At 38.5% G+C, this 19302-nt stretch overlaps 4 protein-coding genes across 4 annotated transcripts; all 4 read left to right on the top strand.

The window, feature by feature from the left end:
* The first annotated feature begins 2866 nt into the window (after window positions 1-2866).
* LOC109170938 (non-specific lipid-transfer protein 2-like) lies at window positions 2867-3503 on the top strand. Its single transcript, XM_019320070.1, has one exon. It carries the CDS (start codon window positions 2950-2952, stop codon window positions 3301-3303), a length of 354 nt encoding a protein of 117 aa, XP_019175615.1. The 5' UTR covers window positions 2867-2949; the 3' UTR covers window positions 3304-3503.
* A 798-nt stretch (window positions 3504-4301) lies between these two features.
* On the top strand, window positions 4302-5090 carry LOC109170989. The gene has a single exon (XM_019320122.1). The coding sequence runs from the start codon at window positions 4302-4304 to the stop codon at window positions 5088-5090; it is 789 nt and encodes a 262-aa protein (XP_019175667.1).
* A 1732-nt stretch (window positions 5091-6822) lies between these two features.
* Window positions 6823-14673, top strand: LOC109170988 (uncharacterized mitochondrial protein AtMg00810-like). Its single transcript, XM_019320121.1, has 2 exons — window positions 6823-8100; window positions 14668-14673. Exons 1-2 carry the CDS (start codon window positions 6823-6825, stop codon window positions 14671-14673), a joined length of 1284 nt encoding a protein of 427 aa, XP_019175666.1.
* Window positions 14674-15464: 791 nt separating this feature from the next.
* LOC109170937 (non-specific lipid-transfer protein 2B-like) lies at window positions 15465-16141 on the top strand. Its single transcript, XM_019320069.1, has one exon. The coding sequence runs from the start codon at window positions 15497-15499 to the stop codon at window positions 15863-15865; it is 369 nt and encodes a 122-aa protein (XP_019175614.1). The 5' UTR covers window positions 15465-15496; the 3' UTR covers window positions 15866-16141.
* Window positions 16142-19302: the final 3161 nt, after the last annotated feature.

Raw genomic sequence — 19302 nt, 5'->3', positions numbered from 1 at the left:
TAATTGAATTGCATTATAACCTTATTAAGTTCTTGACATAAATAAACAATCAATATTTACCAATAATAATCTAATTCGAGTCTCATCCCAATTAAATATGTTGACATTATTACGTTGAACAGATACTAAAGTTAGGGTTAAATTGTAGTCACAAAAAAAAAAAAAATCTAATTCAAGTATGTATAGTTTTTAATTTGTATAAAATATACTATTTCTATAAAGTGTGGTTAATTTATCGTATTAAAAGTTTAGAAAGTGATTATTATTATGTTACAAATTGATCAATTAGTTTTTTTTTTTTTTTTTTTTTTTTTTTTTTGGTGACAAAACAAAGACTTAATTTTCATTATCGGCATGCAAAACATCCAAAATAAACAATGGCGGAATAGAAAGCCAATAGCAATCCGCCTCTCTAGCTAGCAATCAAATGGGCAGCACTGTTCGCTGATCGCTTAACGGAATAGAAACACAGCTCATCAATAGAGGCTGCGACATCGTTAATATCATCTATAATCAAATCAAAACCCGAATCTCTAGCAGTACTTCCCCTGCAAAGCATAAAAAACCTCCTGGGCATCCATCTCCACATCCACGCTTGCCATCTCCATCTCCTTCAGCCAACTCAACGCCTTCCGGACACCCATCGCCTCCGCCTCTCTAGCCGATCCCGTATTAAAAGTTTAAAAAGTGATTATTATTGTGTTACATATTGATCAATTAGTTAATTGTTCTAAAAATAATAGTCATTCGATAATGGTCATGAAATTATATACATGCCAAAATATATAATACAAGATGTGCCACCTTTTATATGTTGTCCAATAGTAGCTCTTTAAAATGGAATTGCTCTCCAAGTGTTGATCATATATGCAAAATTGCCAACTCGTTAATGCTTAATGACACGTTCGACATCTCCACTAGATTGGTGGGGAGAAGTAGCAAAGTGATTGCCCAACTTATAGAGTGCACTTAAACTAACAACACTATATTTGATAACACAGGTTCTCAGTTTTGCCAGATTATATCCTGAACCAATGAACCCGCTCCCAAGTTCATGAGGAAGTAAATAGAATCTGATCGTTACTCAACTTAATTAATCTCATTTTTAGAAATGTAATACAATTGCAGTGTTAAAAACAAAATAAATCTAAAATAGTTGTAAGCTGTTGGGAGAACTACCCCCAAATGAGGTCTAATCGAAACTTGACATTGGAAAATGTAGACACTAGTGAAATATAAAGTAGCTAGTTTAATTAAATAATAAACTTAATTCCCCAAACATATATCACCAATGCATTTAAATTTCACCATGTTTTGTGCAAATATCACTTAAACCAAGGTTCCCATAGTGCAATATGGGGATAAATGTGACAACCCCAACTAAGTTAGTCAGGTTATTGGTTTGGTAACTTCAAAGTTAAGTTTGATTCCAGTAAAAGTGACTTATTTGACCTTTTTGATTTAAATCGATCGAGCAACCTTGATTAGTTTACTTCTTTGTGACTTTTTACTATTAAGATCACAAGACAGAGTTTATTTAGTTTACACTTTTAGTAGTGGCTACAAGTTTCAATTTTCTCGTCATTTAAAAAAAGGAGAATGAACAAAAATAATATATGTTGGTAGTGCAGCAAGCATTATGTTATGGTGCATTAAGGCCACGATGTATGTTGTGCATATGAGAAGATAACAATTTTTGCCGTCTCATCTGTTGCTTTGCCCAAATCCTACAACTTTTAGTGCTAAGGTAATCATATCTTTAATTACCACATTCAAGTCGTAAGCTATAAGCCATTATAACATTACCATTTTACTCGAATTGATTGGAGAAGCATTTTCTCCTTGTCTGTCTTTTTATATGTATGTATACATACACAACACACACCATAGTAACATATATAGTATATAATGAATTTGTAAGACTTTTAAAAAGTTATAGATGGTGGACTATAAAATTAAATTGTAAATGGAGAATCCTAGTCAAGTTGGTCAGACAGATATACGTTAGCTTGGTATTTATAATAATGTTGTTTCAAGTTCAACTCTCTTTGGGAGCTTTGTATTAGTTTTTTTGATATGAGTCAGTCAACTATAAACAACCTAAGCTGATATTTTTTTGACTTGGGTCAACAAAATTTATATTCTCTGAGTATTAATTATATATATAAGTAGTTTTAATATCTTTATATAAATCTTATGAATTAGGGAATATGATAACATATTCAGTTAGTTTAAGAAAATAACTATCAACACCATTATTGTTAAATTGCGGCCTAGGCACTAGGCGACCCTAGTCTGAGGCGATTTCAGTCTTAGGCGGCTTTTAGTCAGCCGATCGACTAACCAATCGACTAGGCGACCTAGGCGCCGAGTTGGACGTCTAACTCGGTCGAGTTGGACGCCTAACTCGACTGAGTCGGTGCCCAACTCACCCGAGTTGGCATTCAACTCGATCAAGTGGTTTTTTTGTCTGCTGGTCTACCCCTCTTTTATATTTCTCCAACTATGTACTCAACTAACCATCTAACATATGCATTTGACTAGTTTGGGATTATAACAGTCTAACAACTCCTAGTCCTGAATGGAAAAGTGAAAGACAACATACTCGAATTATTCAGCTGCCTAGGCGCTCTAGGTGCTAGGCGCCCCGGAGCCCCCGAGTAGGACCTGACACCTTCTGCATCATTCAATACTAATTAATTATGAATTCATAAGCCAGCCCTATTGCCCTAACCCAAAAACTAATGGGAAATGATATCCGATCCATAATCATCTCCACAGGCTACACACATATATATCAGCATGAGTATATATGTATATGTATCATCCTCAACTAAGCTTACCTACTCCACAAAGTCTGGTATATAAATACCTTCTTGAGCTCTCCATCAAAACACCTCTCATTACAAGAAGCCAAATTCATATTACATCAATACATACATATATATAATGGCTACACAATACAAGCTAGCATGTGCAGCAGTTCTTCTCTGCATGGTGGCGATTGCGCCCTACGCGGAGGCCGGCATCTCTTGCAGCACCGTGTACGGCAGCCTGATGCCCTGCCTGGGCTACATCATGGGGAGCGGCAAGCAGGTGCCGGCGGCCTGCTGCAGCGGCATCAATTCACTCTACAACGCCGCCGCCGCCACCGCCGACCGCCAGGCCGTCTGCTCCTGCATAAAATCGGCCGCCAAGGGTGTCAGTCTGGACGTCAACAGGGCGGCCGGCGTCCTCAGCAAGTGCGGCATTAGCGTGCCGTATAAGATCAGCGCCGACATGGACTGCTCCAAGGTGGAATAAGCCGCCATTGATGGTGCAGGGAGTACTTGCGTGGGCGTGTGTGTATGGGATCAATCAAAAAATAATAAATAATATGATGAGCTCCTCCCTATCGTTTGGGAGAATGGGAGCTCTATGCCTCTATGTTAAATGTTAATCCCTTGTTTATATATTAAAGTTCTATATATGAAAAGGTATTGAAGAAGCTTGCTCTTATATAATATTATTTTTAATATTAATTATCTACTTTAAAATTATTGGATGGCACCTTTAATTTTTAACTTTAAAAAAAAATTATAGAAGGATTATTTAATTTGCAGATAAATTAAAATTATAATACAGATCCAATTCTTATATTGTCATAGAGAGTCAAATTAAACTCAAACCTTTTATTTTTTTAAAGAAATATTAATCAAATCAATCTACTAGGATAGAATTACTTGTTTATTTTTTTTATTATTATTTTTAAAAGTTTTGATTATGATGAAAACCTACTATCACTATTTGAAAGTGTGTAACATTGAAATTATGCTCTTGTCTAATAATTTACAAGCCACACAAGAAAAGTAAACATCACTAGAAAAATCATATATGATGAACCCAATTGAGTATTGTTGCCATGAATCATGTTAGTACGATTCATATTATTATTATTATTATTATTATTATTATTATTATTGTTGTTGTTGTTGTTGTTGTTGTTGTTGTTGTTGTTGTTGTTGTTATGTCTATAGTATATTAGTTTGTGGTAGGAGATTAAGTCTAACTCTACTAGCATAATAGTTAGGAGTCTTTAGTGGTAGACTACTGATATACTATTCTGTAATCCTATCTGTTACGATTGATTAATCTAATCGCATTCATCTGGTATCAGCCTAACTAACAGTCCTCTCTCTCTCTCTCTAAATCTTCCGCAACCCACCATATCTTCCAACTCCTCGGAAAGAACCCCTTCCGCCGCCGGTGGCTCTTCCCCGGCCGGCATCAACCCCCTCGCCGGAGCTCACCATTTTATTTCAATGAAGCTTACGCAACGCAATTTTCTCTTCTGGCGTACCCAGCTGCTCCATTTCTTGCGTAGCCATGATCTTGTCGGATTCATTGACGGGAGCCACCCCTGTCCGGCGGCCATGATTGCTTCCTCCGTCGGCGAATCTAGTTCGGGAACCACCACAGTCGAGCCTACCCCGAATCCACACAAGGCATGGGTGCAACAGGATCAGTCGATCCTCTCCCTCCTAATCTCCTCAATGTCGGATGAGGTGTTCCATTTGGCGGTTGGCCGGAATACGGCGGCAGAGGTGTGGAAGTCCATCTCCACGGCACTCGGCTCCAATACTCAGGCGAGATGCCTGAATTTGCTTGGTCAATTCCAAGCGCTCCGGCAGGGCAACGCATCTCCGGCGGACTACCACGGGCGTGCGGAGATTCTAGTCGAAGCTCTTGCACAAGCCGGCTCACCACTCTCACTGGCCGAGCAGAACTTATACGTTCTGCGCGGTCTACGCTCGGAGTACAGGTCATATGTTGCATCGCTCACGGCCAACGCACCAGTTGGTCTGCCCACGCTCTCGGATTATCTGCAGGCGGCAGATTTTATCCTCGGCGAGGACTTTGCTCCTCCGGCAGATGCAGGCAGTGGCAGCAACCACACTGCCATGTACGCAGGTCGTGGGCGCGACAACGGGAATTCGCATGCAGATGGTGGCCGTCGTGGTCGTAATGGTGGCCGGAACAACAACCGTGGCGGACGCAATGGTGGCCAGGGATCTCCGAGATGTCAGATTTGTAGATCCCATGGCCACTAGGCGATTTATTGCTACAAGCGTTACAACACGCAGCCGCCCGCCCAGGCCAACGTAGGCGTCTCCGGTGACACTACGGCAGCCGCACCACCTCCGGATGCGTGGTACCCGACATTGAGGCCTAGGCACATGCGACTCCTGACGCGAGCATGCTGACAAACTCTGACGAATATGGTGGCCCCGACACCCTGCGCGTTGGAAATGGTACAGGTTTGGTTATCTCGCGGGTTGGCCATGTATCCATTCAATCCGTGTCAAAACCCTTGCATATGTCTAATGTCTTATATGTTCCGAAATTAACCGTACCATTATTGTCTGTTCAGAAATTTGCTAAGGAAAATCGAGTATTTTTTGAGTTTCATGACAATTGCTTTTTTGTGAAGGATTCCAAAACCAGGGTAGTTCTGCTTAAGGGTCCCACCTCGGGAGGTGTGTATGCACTTTCTGTTTCCCGGAGTCCGTTTGCTTTTGTCTCATCTTGAGCTACACCGGTCGTGTGGCACTGCAGGCTTGGTCATCCTCACAATGTGGTGCAAAATAAAATCCTGTCACATGTTTCGGTCACTCCAAATAGTCACGCAGTCGGGTCGTGTTCAGCTTGTCGCCTCGGCAAATCATCGCGTTTCAAGTTAGATAGAGTAAATAATAGTAGTGAAAATGTACTAGATCTATTATATACAGATATCTGGGGGCCTGCCCTGATAATCTCGTATAGTGGTTTTCGGTACTTTCTATTATTTGTTGATGATTTCTCCTGTTATTGCTGGTTTTATCCATTAAGGGTAAAATCTGACATTTATAAAACGTTTGATTCCTTTCGTGTCTTGGTAGAGCGGCAGTTTTCGCGCTCTATCAAATCTATACAGTCGGACCTAGGGGGTGAATACAGAAAATTGCATACCACGTTTCAAAACTTGGGAATTAATCACCGGCAGTCATGTGCCTACACGCTTGAACAAAACGGGAGAGTTGATGGCCGCAACAGACATATTGTTGAAATGGGCTTGGCTCTCCTCGCTCAAGGGTCCGTCCCACAACAATATTGAGACTACGCTTTTGAAGCTGCCACGTGTTTAATAAATTATCTCCCATCCTCAGTCCTAAATTATGAAAGTCCCTACTCTCGTCTCTATAAAAAGCCCCCTCCATATCAATTTCTTCGGGTGTTTGGGTGTGAATGTTTCCCCCATCTACGGCCATATAATCAGCATAAGATGGAATACCGCTCAACACCTTGTGTCTTCCTAGGTTACCCACCTTCTTATAGGGGATACATGTGCATGGACCTAACTAGCGGGAAAACCTATATCTGTCGCCATGTGCGGTTTAACGAATCTATTTTCCCTTTTGCTACAGGTTCTCAACAAACGGTTGCTACACCGATATCTATACCGTGGGCTTCTAGTCCCATTATACCTACAGGGTCTGTGTCCCCAGTAGCTGAGCCTATTCCCTTGGCTCGAGAAGCACCACTGTTAGCCATTGAGCCCGCAGCACCACCTGTCTGGCCTCGTAAACGAGCTAAACGGACACAACCTCAAGATAGGGGGCATGTCATGCGCCTTCGTCACATGACAAAAGGAACCACCGAAGAGTTCCAGGCCCTAACTGCAACGACTGATCCGACGTGCTACTCCCAAGCAGTTGGGCACCCACAGTGGCGTGACGCTATGGACCAAGAGTTCAATGCTCTGCTCACAACAGGACTTGGCGTCTAGTTCCACCGGATCCGACTATGAACATCATTGGGTGCAAGTGGGTCTTCCGCACTAAGCGGACTGCAGATGGCTTGGTCGAGCGCTACAAAGCTCGACTCGTAGCCAAAGGGTTCAATCAGGTAGCTGGTAAAGATTTTTTTGATACCTTCAGCCCGGTTGTCAAACCAACCACGGTTCGTATCCTTTTTTCTATGGCTGTAACGAACAACTGGACATTACGACAGCTGGATGTTCATAACGCCTTTCTAAACGGGCATCTAGCTAAAACAGTATATATGAAGCAGCCCCCAGGGTATGAAGATCTAGCACACCCAGGTCATGTTTGTCTCTTACAGCGCTCTCTATATAGCCTTAAACAGGCTCCGAGGGCTTGGTTTAAACGGCTGCATGACTACCTGATTTCGGCTGGTTTTTCTTCATCCAAGACCGATGTCTCGTTTTTCTGCTGCACCTCGGTTAAGTCACAGGTTTATCTGTTAGTGTATGTTGATGACATATTCATGATGGGAAGTGACGCTACCTTGGTCAACTCCTTACTCCAGCGTCTGGCCTCTACCTTCAAGATTCGGGACCTCGGAAGACCAGGTTTTTTCTTGGGGATTGAAACAGTACAGTCAGGCTCGGGCATGGTTTTGTCACAGCGGCACTATATGAATGACTTATTAAATCGCTCTGGGATGTTGGATTGCAAGCCACTAGCAACACCAGCTTCTGTGACACACGCTGTATCTTCGTCAGATCAACCGTTTGATAATCCGACACAGTATCGGCGTATAGTAGGGGCGCTACAGTATCTCACTATCACACGTCCTGATCTTTCTTATGCGGTAAACCGCCTCTGTCAGTTTATGCATTCACTCACTACGGATCACTGGACTATGGTCAAACGTGTGTTACGGTACATCAAGGGAACTATTGATTATGGGTTACGGCTATCACCGTCCTCGACTACAGCAATTCATGCTTATTCAGACTCGGATTGGGCCGGTTGCCCAATTGACAGGAAGAGTACAAGTGGGTTTGCTGTTTTTCTGGGGTCTAATCTTGTTTCCTGGCTCTCTCGGAAGCAACACACAGTGGCCCGCTCCTCTACTGAAGCCGAGTATAAAGCTCTAGCCGATGTTGCAGCTGAAGTCACGTGGATTGTATCTCTACTCCGTGAGCTATGGCTGCACTCTAGACAGCCGTCTACTTTGTGGTGTGATAACTTGGGGGCTACATATCTGTGTGCCAATCCGGTATTCCATGCTCAGACGAAACATGTGGAGATTGACTACCATTTCGTTCGTGACAAGGTAGCTTCTGGGGACTTCCTGGTTAACTTTATTTCTACCAAAGTTCAACTAGCGGACGTTCTCACCAAACCGCTACCTGGGCCGAGGTTCGCTCTACTACGGGACAAGCTCAATGTTGTGCTTCACCCACCTTGTGCTTGAGGGGTGTGTTAGTACGGTTCATATTATTATTATTATTATTATTATTATTATTATTATTATTATTATTATTATTATTATTATTATTATTATTATTGTTGTTGTTGTTGTTGTTGTTATTGTTGTTGTTGTTATTGTTGTTGTTGTTGTTGTTATTGTTGTTGTTGTTGTTGTTGTTGTTGTTGTTGTTATGTCTATAGTATATTAGTTTGTGGTAGGAGATTAAGTCTAACTCTACTAGCCTAATAGTTAGGAGTCTTTAGTGGTAGACTACTGATATATTATTCTGTAATCCTATCTGTTACGATTGATCAATTTAATTGCATTCATCAATCAAACTCATGACCTTAATACCAGAATCATGGATATATTCTTTGTTTGATTTGTTAATTTTCATGCATGTTATTGCAACAATTTCTAAACGAATGGGTAAAATAGCTACTTCTAGAGATCTATTAGGAATTTATTATTATTTTTCATTATCCTCTTGTTGTCGGACTTGAATTTTTTTTAGCACTACTGACTCTGTTACAAATGCTTCATAGACTCTGTTACAAATGCTTCATAGCTACTTTTTCAATCTATTGAAACACAAAAGTTAATAGGACTTTAATTAATTATTAACACTTAGCTTCTATAATTTCTCGTTTCTTTTTATGACATTAAAATCATTAGAACGATAAATTTTCATTCTTGCATATATTTTGAATAGTAAAAAAGGTTTTTATAATTTTTACGTTATGAGATAAGCTATCCATAAGTAATTATAACATAATACTTATTTAGATGATGGAATAATTGCATATGGACCCGGAACGGAATAATATGAAGCGGATAAAGCCAGAAGCATCGGACCCAGACCATGGTCGAGGTAGGCCATGGTGTAGTCGGCTACCCTGAGGTCGCCCACCCCGGGGTCGGCCACTTGGCCGAGCTCCGTGCTCGCCAAGCGGTTGGGTCTCCGCGTTGTCCGAGTCTCGCGGCGTGTGTTGCGGTCCAAGGCGGTTGAGATGACTTCCCACCATTTCCTCCAGGGTTGTTATGGCGAAGTTGGGTATAAAAACCTTCATCCTTGTCCTATTGAGACACAATCTGTCCTAATCCACAATTTGTCTTGTTATTACATTATCTGAATCTTTGTAATAGCATTTCATAGGCAATTAATACAATATTTGTCCCCGTGACTTATATTGGTACACATTTCGTCCCTTTATTTCGTTACATCATCTTCTATTCATTTAATCCGTACTTGTCATAATTCGTTCATTTAATCAGGTTAATTAACTCGGACCCCCGGGTTAATATAATCCATCATTGGTGCTCTCATTGACAGCTCGACGTCAGGCTCGAGCGTGCTATTTATCCCTAGCTACGACAAGATCGGATCAAACACCCACAATTCCCATGATTCACGCAACACCCGTAACCTCTCCCATACCAACAACCCCAATAGGGCCGCGGCTAGTCGACAAACCCTACCCATGGGGTCGGATGGGACCTCAGGAATCGAATCAACGGGAACCGGCAAGGGTCGGAGGACCTCAAGGATTGGATCAACAACAACCACCAGCTTTTTCTAATACGCACAAGAAAATCATTGCATCTCCAACTTTTTCTAATAGGCTTCTAACATCTAGCTTGGTTCTAGACAAATTAAAAGTTTAGAGAATAAAGGGGTAAATAGACTTATAAACTTTTTTCCCTCTAGTTTTTAATAAATTAGCACAAGAATGTGTAATAGAAGTATTTTGATTGTCTTGTTTGTGAAAAAAATAAAATTAGCTTAAGATTTAAAGATTTATAGAAAGTGTGTCCGTGTGTGATATGGTATGGATCGTAAGAATAATATAAACCCAAAATAAAGGAGTAGAAAGTAGTTTTCAAAAAAAAAAAAAAAAAAACGAGTAGAAAGTAGAGATTTTTATAATGATTTATTGGGTCGTATAATCCTCTAATAATAACTAGTTTTTTATATGTGCGATGCGCAAAAATATATGCCCAATATTTATATTTTTTAAAAATAACTAACAAATCCCTACTAATTAAAACTTATATGAAATCAAATTTATTTGTTATAATAATTCAATATATAATGTCTACAAATATTATTATCATTAAAAAATATAAGAGAATATATGGTGGATGCATGTGCATGGTAACAATGATGGAAAAGATAACGGAAGTTATAACGGTAGTGGTATTTTTCTCCAAAAAATTATATAGTACAACTCTAAAAGCACAATGTACAAAATGATTAGCATTAAAAATATGGACATAAATGAGGGATATAACTTTAATTGAGACTTATTATGTTTTTAGATTTACTCCTCTTTATTCCCTAAGATAAGATGAAACCACTAAGTATTTTTATTACAAAAATGCTGTGTAGTGGTACCGATTGTTATACTGTAAACCATGGTCCACAGAGCTTTTGTAGACCATGGTTCAAAAATGGTGCTGTTTGTTTAAGTAAAGAAATGATAATCATTACATTTTAACAGATCTCGTATTTTTTTGTGTGTTCATAACAAAATGAAAATACAGTGTATTTAAAATGAATGAAACGGTCTCGCATATTGTGTTTATATTATTAAATGAAACTGTAATTGAATTGAAATGAAATTTCAGTTGTGTTGAAATGAAACTGCAGTATGTATAAAATGAAAATGAATAATATGTCGCACATATTGAGTGTATATTGTCAAATAGAATTGTAGTTGAATAGAAATGATATTGTAGTTGTGTTGTAATGAAACTACAGTGTATATAAAATAAAACTGAATAACAGTTTCACATATTTGAGTGTATATTGTCCAATGAAACTGTAGTTATATCAAAATGAAACGGTAGTTGTGTTGTAAAGAAACTATAGTACAGTGTATATAATTAAAATGAAAGTGAATAACAGTTTCACATATTTGGAATTATACTGTCCAATGAAACTGTAGTTGAATTAGAACTATAATTTAATAGTGTTGTAATAAGACTACAATGTGTATAAAATGAAATTCAATAACATGTCTCATTGTAATAAGACTATTGTATGTATAATGTTGAATGAAAGTGTAGTTGTACTGAAATGAAACTACAATGTATATAGAATGAAACTAAATATGTTATACAAATAGAACTACTTACGCGGAACGGGTACCGTTATTTTTTTTATTTTTATTTTTATTTTTTTCAATAAAAAAGGGCACCGTTTTGGACCATGGTCCACAATACTCTGTGGACCATATATGTTTCACAGTATAATTTACCAAGTGGTACAGCAAAAAATTATGTTGTGGACCCATGTTCACCTTGCAAGGTGGACCCGTGTTATATTCACAATTTTTGAACTCTATATTCACAATATTAGAATTGAATATTCACAATTTTAGATCTCAATACACAAAATTCAAGAATTCAATATTCACAATTGCATAACTCTATTCACAATTTTTGAACTCTATATATTCACAATTTCATAATTCTATATTCACAATTTCATAACTCTATATCCACAATTACAGCACCTTTGGTTCACAGAATGAATTTTGAGGTAATAGGAATGCTATTCCAAAAGGAATAGAATAGGCAAGGAATAGAATAGGATTTGTATTCTATTGTTTGGTTCGCGGGAGGAATAGACTTTAGGAATTATATTACAGTGTTTGGTTGATTTAAGGAATAGAAATGAAATATGTTTTAAAAGACATAAATACCCTTATAAAAATATGTGATGGTGGCGATGGTGACGGTGGTGGTGGCGGTGGTGACGATGTGTGGTGGTTCTGGTGGCGGTGGTGGCGATGGTGACGATGGTGGTGGCGGCGGTTGCGGTGGTGGTAGTGGTGGTGGCGGCGGTGACAGTGGTGGGGGCGGTGACGGTGACTGTTGTGGCGATGGTGGTGGTGGCGGTGGTGACGATGTGTGGTGGTTCTGGTGGCGGCGGCGATGGTGGTGGTGGTGGTGGTGGTGGCGGCGGCGGCGATGGTGGTGGTGGCGGCGGCGGTGATGGTGGCGGCGGCGACGATGGTGGTAGTGGCGACGGCGACGATGGTGGTGGTGGCGGCGGCGGTGATGGTGGTGGCGGCGACGACGGTGGTGAAATAGGATAAATTTATATATATGATAAAAAAAATTAGGTTAAAGAAAGGGATAAAAAAGGAAATAAATTCTAAAATCTATTCCTGAGCGCTCAGTAATAGGCTAATACCAGGGGGGGCCCTAGTAATAGCTATTACCTTATTTGAGGTAATAGGCTATTACCAGGAATATTATTCCTGGTAATAGAAATGGTTACCAAACAACGGAATAGGCCTATTACTGGGAATGTTATGTCATTCTCGGCCTATTCCGTGAACCAAACGGGCCATTAAAGAACTCTATATGCATAATTATAGAACTGAATATCTACTCGCTGAATTGTTTTCAATAATATAATATTTTTGGTTGTGGTACCCGAGTTGGACTTCCATTTGGAAGATTGTGAGTTCGAGCGAGTAGCATTCAAAAAGATTTTTGGTTGTGAATATTCAGTTCTAAAATTGTGAATATAAAGTTCAAAGATTGTTAATATAACCTGAATCCACCTCTTAAGGTAGACCCCAATCCATGTCATAACTATCCAGGCACAGCCCTTTCACAAAACTTGATCAATGATCACAAAACTAGTTACTTCATTACTCATCCGTTCTCCTCTTCCCATAGTCCTTCACAACATAGTACTTAGCTTCCATCAAGTCCTTTTGTTCTTCATTGCTAACTTTTCTCTTCGATGATTTCCAACAGTGTTCGCTAAAAACATGCAAACCAAACTATATATAGATGCTCATATGTCATAATAGATAACTATCTAATGGACACATTAATTAGATAGATTCCCTGTATACAAATATATATAATAACCTTGCAATCCCTATCTTGATAAGGACTTTATGTTGGTACCGTTGGTAGAAAACACAAATAATAATTAAAAAATAAGATTATTATTTTTTGAAAAGAAGGAAAGAAAAGATGAAGAAAAGTGGCTAGTGTTTGGTGTTGGGTTTTTGCAAGAGTCAAGTGAGCACTCTTTCCTTAAAACCTTATTTGCCACCTCCCAAAGATGCTAGGATCGTTGTGGCCTAGGCTTCCCAGGATAAAACTTGCTAATGATTCAATGTTTGAGCACTCAAACAAGGAATCCGGCGAGCAAGACAATGGCTATGAACACAGTAGGCCAAGAAAGAGTAGAAGCAGAGAGGTTTTGAAGCTGAAAAAACGAACTTTCGTGTTCTATGTTTTCTGTGTGTGTAAAACTCTACTGCCTCTACCCTCTCTTATATAGGGTTGAAGGAGCCAATAGCCTTTATTATGGCAATTAAAAATGACATTAAAGCTGCCTTCCAACAGCTATAACAGCAGGCCACTACCTGGGAATTGAATTCAGAATTCAAAATTGGAATTAATAGACAATTAATTCCGTAACAGATGAATTCAGTCCCCTCAACAGTCAAAACTTTCGGGTTCCTGACCGTTTATAGCGTACAGGGTTCGGTCTCACCTCTCGTGGACTCTGTTGCACGAGAGTTGTCCCCGCAAGGCCAGCCAATTTCTGGACGACATTCGTGCCCCCAACCTCTCGTGGACTCTGTTGCACGAGAGTTGTCCCCGCAAGGCCAGCCAATTTCTGGACGACATTCGTGCCCCCAAGTGCCGGCGCTCGGGCTTGAATCAAGCCTTTTCCAATCTCTGCTAGTTGGAATTTGATTTGCACCCCCCATCCCCCCGCGCGAGAGAGCCTCTATGCTATACAATTCTACAAGCTTCAAAAGAGCTCTTGTATATAAGGGGGGAAAATCTTCATTCCAAAGCAATGTGGGACAAAAGCACACTTTTTCCCTTCATTTTCCAACTCAAATGGGTCTACTTTGAGAATCAATATCTCATTCACCCATTATCCGTTTTGAGCGTACAATATATCGATCTCTTCGTCTCACTACGAAGAATCCGAATCCACTTTAACCCGACCCAAATCGAAAGTGGACCCCACTTATAATTGTACCACAAAATAGCCACTTAACATGCCATTTTATGCCATTTTAAACTATTTTTTACAACACTTTAATCACATACAGAATAGTACACTTTAATTTGCCTTAATATATTATTATTATATAGATATTTATAGAAATATTAGGTGGTAGTGTGGCGTTTACTGTCGTAGATTTAGCCAAATCGATTAAAAAGGGTGTATTGGTTATACCGTGGGATATGCAGTGAACAAATTAAACAATAATAATAAGGTTCTCTTGCTGGAAGTGGAGGGGCCGAGGGAGAAGATCATTCTCCGTACGGCAAAGAATATAAGGTTCTCTTGCTATCTTCCTTTGCAAACAAAGTTAATTATTGGCAAAGATTTGTTATATTTGATAACATATAGCTGCATGATTCTAATTGCAGGTTTGAGACATTGTGCATAGATTCCGTAATAATATAATGATCAAATCCTGGATAGAAGTCATAGAACCCCACTATACCAATTGTTGTACCATGAACTAGGGTCAACGTTATATTATGTGTCTGCACTTAATATATTAATTATGTGTATTTAGTTAATAAATTATGTACTTAATATATTAATTATGTGTATTTAGTTAATAAATTTTTTTTTTTTTGTGATACTATCCTAATCAGCAAAGGATCACATGGAAGTAAACCAACCTAAGTTGTCTATTATTGATTTGAACTCATCATGACCTTGTGATTACAATTCTATATCCTTGAACATCTTGAGTGGAGTTACCACGACAGAATCCATATTGTAAGATGGATTCAGTGTCTATAATATTTTGCTCATCCATATAGTGCAGTGAAAAATTATATATATGGTCCCAAAGTATTGGTTTACTGAATGAGAAGTCCCATTCTTGATTCTTGCCACATGCATTGAAGGTTTAGTTTGAGTTTGGATTTAAATTTGGGTTAGACTCTTTAATTATACTTAAAAATGTACAATTTAATGTTGAATCTCGAATCAACAAAAATTAGATTTATGGATTATATATATATATATATATATATATATATATATATATATATATATATATATATATATATATATATATATAACATGGACAAACAGACAGACATGTATTAAACTGATGGAAAAAACAATACACACATGTATACGTGCACATACGGACAGAATGGCGAAGTATTATAAATAATTGGTAGCTTCACTGAAGAAAAACACCTACACAAACACACAAGTAGCCAATAATACACCGCCATGGCCATATCTGCAAAACTGTACCTAACCGTGTTGGTCCTCCTCTTCGTCGCCGGAGGAAGTGTGGAGGCGCAGGTCACGTGCGACACCGTGAACTCCGACCTGGGCCCATGCGTCCCCTACGTCATCGCCGGCATCGGCAATGGGCCGTCGTCCGACTGCTGCGACGGCCTGAATTCGCTGCTCAGCGCCGCCGCGACCCAGCCAGATCGCCAGACCGCCTGCTCCTGTTTGAAGTCCCTTGCCACCTTCATCAGCGACGAGCAACTCGCCCGCGCCGCCAGCATTCCCGACCAGTGCGGCGCCAACATTCCGTTCACCATCAGCCGTGATGTGGATTGTTCCGCTGTCCCGCGATTATTTCACTGAACTGCACACCCTCGAGTCGTGACGATAAACTTTCCTCGTCACTAAAAGACATGTTACATGTCCTTATGAATATACGATAAAAATATAATTCTCCTGATGTAACAATAAAAGTAGAACAAAAATAAGACATGTGTTGCTAACATGTCACTCCACTTGGCTTGAGGTACAAGGCATTTGATTATCCTCGATCTTATGGAGTTACATATATAGTATTTTATCCGATCCCTCATCTACAGACCAGAGGTCGGGTTCTTTCAATTTGAGGTTTCTTTTCTATTGTATCTTCTGGTTTATAAAAAATATAATTATAAGAATTTTTATTTTGTATTGACTACTAACATAGCACTTTTTCTGTTTATATCTAGTTAAATGAGGATTAATCTTGTGGCTTCGTATAAAAAGTTTGAGACTGAACCATTAAATTGAAAGGTTTTAAGTACTTATGATCGATCATGTATATTTGATACTTCTATCTAAACTATAAGTTTTGAGACGAATACACATTAATTTAGACTTATACTGTTATATATATATATTATATTATAAACACTTGTATGTAAAGTTATTAATATTATACTAGGTGTACCAGCAATAAAATTGTGGTATTTTATTATTATTTTGTTAAGCATCGGTTTGGTACGGTCAGGGCCGGATTTTAGACTGTGCAAGCTGGGCTACCGCACAGGGCCCCAAATTTTAGAGGGGCCCCAAATTGGCTGCGGTATTGATTTTAAAGATTGTGATTTTAGTGGGGCCTCATTTATTTACAAGAACAGGGCCACAAAAATTTAAACACCGGCCCTGGGTACGGTGTGCTGAGTCTAGCAATTCTAGCTAGCATCCAACCATGGTTGAAATTTGGCGTTGATTATTACGCAAGCATAAAAAAAAAATTTAAAATTGTGCCTTCATTACTAGTTATAAATTTTGACGTAGTGGTAAATATTTGATTTGACAATATGTACCAGATCAGGTCCTGGCATGCGTAGTAGGTGTTGGGAGGAGGACGGTTCGACATTGATAGAATCTAGCATCTTGCCATCAAAATGTGCTTTTGATATTAAAGTTACACATTCGCTACAAGTTATAATTTTTGATATAGTGGTAATTAATTAAGTGCTTGATTTGACAATTAATATTAAAGCATATCACAGGTAGTAGGTGTTGGGAGGGGAATGTTGAGCGTCGATCAAGTTCATCAGCATCTTGTTATTGAAACGTTACGCTCACTGCTTGTTAGTATAAGAAAATAAAGTTACAAATTCGCTACAAGCTAAAACGTTTGGCACAATATATTATTTTATTTAGAATTATGAATCACATACTGCTTTTTAGTATCCATTAATCTCTTTATTATGCTGTGAGAATCTAAAATCAAGTTGCCTTAAGATTCAACTGAAATGCAAAATAAGTTAATAAATACCAATGAAATACCATTTTTCATGCATAGATTTACGTTAATAACTAACCAAAAACTGAGCTCAACTAGGTTAATTGCCAGCTTATAACAAACGTGACGACATAGATACTACTTTACGTTCCGACAGCCGATTGAATCTTTCGAAAGACAAACGAATATAGGGAAGTAACAAACAGTCGACACAAATTCCATATAACAAAAATAATAATAATAATAATAATAATAATACCTCACAATGTTTGTCATAATCTCATATGTCTTAATAAGACAATAATAATTTATATTCTCGATAATAGATTCAACTTGTAACGTAAGTAGAACACAACATATAGTATACTATTGTCCAAATATTATACATAAGTAACCATTTGTAATTTTTGTAACTTGCGGTTTCTTGAATTAGCTTAGTGAAATTCAAATTGTCAAGAATAATGGTTTTGAAGTTAGGAATGTTGTATCACATATTATTATAATAGGTTGTATGTGATGGTATTACAAAATGTAAAGTAGAAGAGTAAACAATAATGAAACAAGTATCTGTTTATGTAGTTTGGAAATGAACCTCTTACAACGCCTACCGGACCCACAACCCAGTGATGCTCAATCTATTAGCCACCAACATTTTAAAAAGAGTATAAGATGATGATGATACTCACAAATCAAAAAAAAAAAAAAAGTAATCATGTTTTTCTAGTAACGACCCAATCTTGACCTAGCTCTGTGAATTGAGAACAAAAGCTCTACAAACATCTCAAGGATCCACCTTGACTTCATTGTTGCAATCGCCTTGCATGGATTGCTACAAATTAAACGCTCCAAAAAATTGTTGAAAACCATTTAGTTTAATTTTCTGAAGATCTTTAGAGACCGGGTATATATTATGGTCAAGATCTACTGGTTATACATTAATTAGGAAGTCTATGCATGCCTTGTTTTGACGGTTACGCATTAATCTAATAGAATAAGAATTACAATAGAATTTTGGGGTTCTAATGTCCCTAACTTAGCTTGTATATTATTGATGGCATTATCAAAATCTAAATTAAGTACATTATTTTTAATAGCTTTTTATTTTTTGGAAGAGATTAATAGCTTTCAGTGATTTGATGCGTTTATTAATTTGAGTTGATCAAACAAGTAAAGTTGGTATTTGATAACTAAATTTTTCTTAGCATTTTTGTTCATCCATGATGAAATTGAAAGCAGTGCGGTGAGTTGCATTTTTCAATCAAAGTTTTGGAATTCTGTTTTTTATTTTAAAGTTGTCAAGTCAAAACATTCTTATACATAATTTTTTTTTAAGGTTCAATGGCTTATCAGTAGTGATGAGAAAATCTTCTCTCTAGAATCCTCTCGATCGTTGCCCCTGTTTTGGTAAGTTGACGTGATCCGAGGTTCCCACTGTTTCCTTTTCCATGCAAAGCCCGACTGGGTAACTGCCGACGGCTGGCCGACCGCCGGAGGGAGAGTCCTCACGCACGTTCAAGAAGTTTTGTACCTCCAAACATTCATTCGCAAAAGCTATCTCGTCGGCTTCGTGCTTCTGCAAAGTCCGTATGGATGAGGTTGTAAGTGACGATTGGTTCAATAAAGAGATAAGGGTCGACTACGACAACTACGAAGGGATGATAGAGAACCCCCTACGGCTCCCCATCGTCATGTTTTCAAAAGAGCTTCATAAAAGGTTTGTGCAACCATATCCTTTGTATTAGATAGACCTTTTGATGTTTTTCATAGTTGGATTAATGTACCTTGTAATTGGATTGTAGATAGAACCTTGTAGCCTAAGCATTGTGTTTTGGTTGGCCCAAATGTGGCATAAAACCCCGTGCTGACGGTTTAGCTTCCGCATTTTTGAGAAATATTTTCCTTTACTCTCTAGTTTTCTGTAATTAGAATTTGGAGCGTTACAGTTGGTATCAAAGCCTTGTCGAGCCTAGGATGAATCTAGGTTGAGCTTGTGTCGAGCCTTGTTGAACCTAGGATGAGCTTAAGTTAGAATCCTAAGATTCTCTTT

This window comes from Ipomoea nil, unplaced genomic scaffold (assembly GCF_001879475.1).
Source record: "Ipomoea nil cultivar Tokyo-kokei standard unplaced genomic scaffold, Asagao_1.1 scaffold3384, whole genome shotgun sequence".
In the NCBI taxonomy this organism is placed as follows: Eukaryota; Viridiplantae; Streptophyta; class Magnoliopsida; order Solanales; family Convolvulaceae; genus Ipomoea; species Ipomoea nil.
This window is presented reverse-complemented; position numbering and strand designations above follow the sequence as displayed.

Bases quoted from the DNA above. Each gene is read 5' to 3' on its own strand.
- LOC109170988 (XM_019320121.1), top strand. From the start codon at position 6,823: ATGAACATCATTGGGTGCAAGTGGGTCTTCCGCACTAAGCGGACTGCA.
- LOC109170938 (XM_019320070.1), top strand. From the start codon at position 2,950: ATGGCTACACAATACAAGCTAGCATGTGCAGCAGTTCTTCTCTGCATG.
- LOC109170937 (XM_019320069.1), top strand. From the start codon at position 15,497: ATGGCCATATCTGCAAAACTGTACCTAACCGTGTTGGTCCTCCTCTTC.
- LOC109170989 (XM_019320122.1), top strand. From the start codon at position 4,302: ATGAAGCTTACGCAACGCAATTTTCTCTTCTGGCGTACCCAGCTGCTC.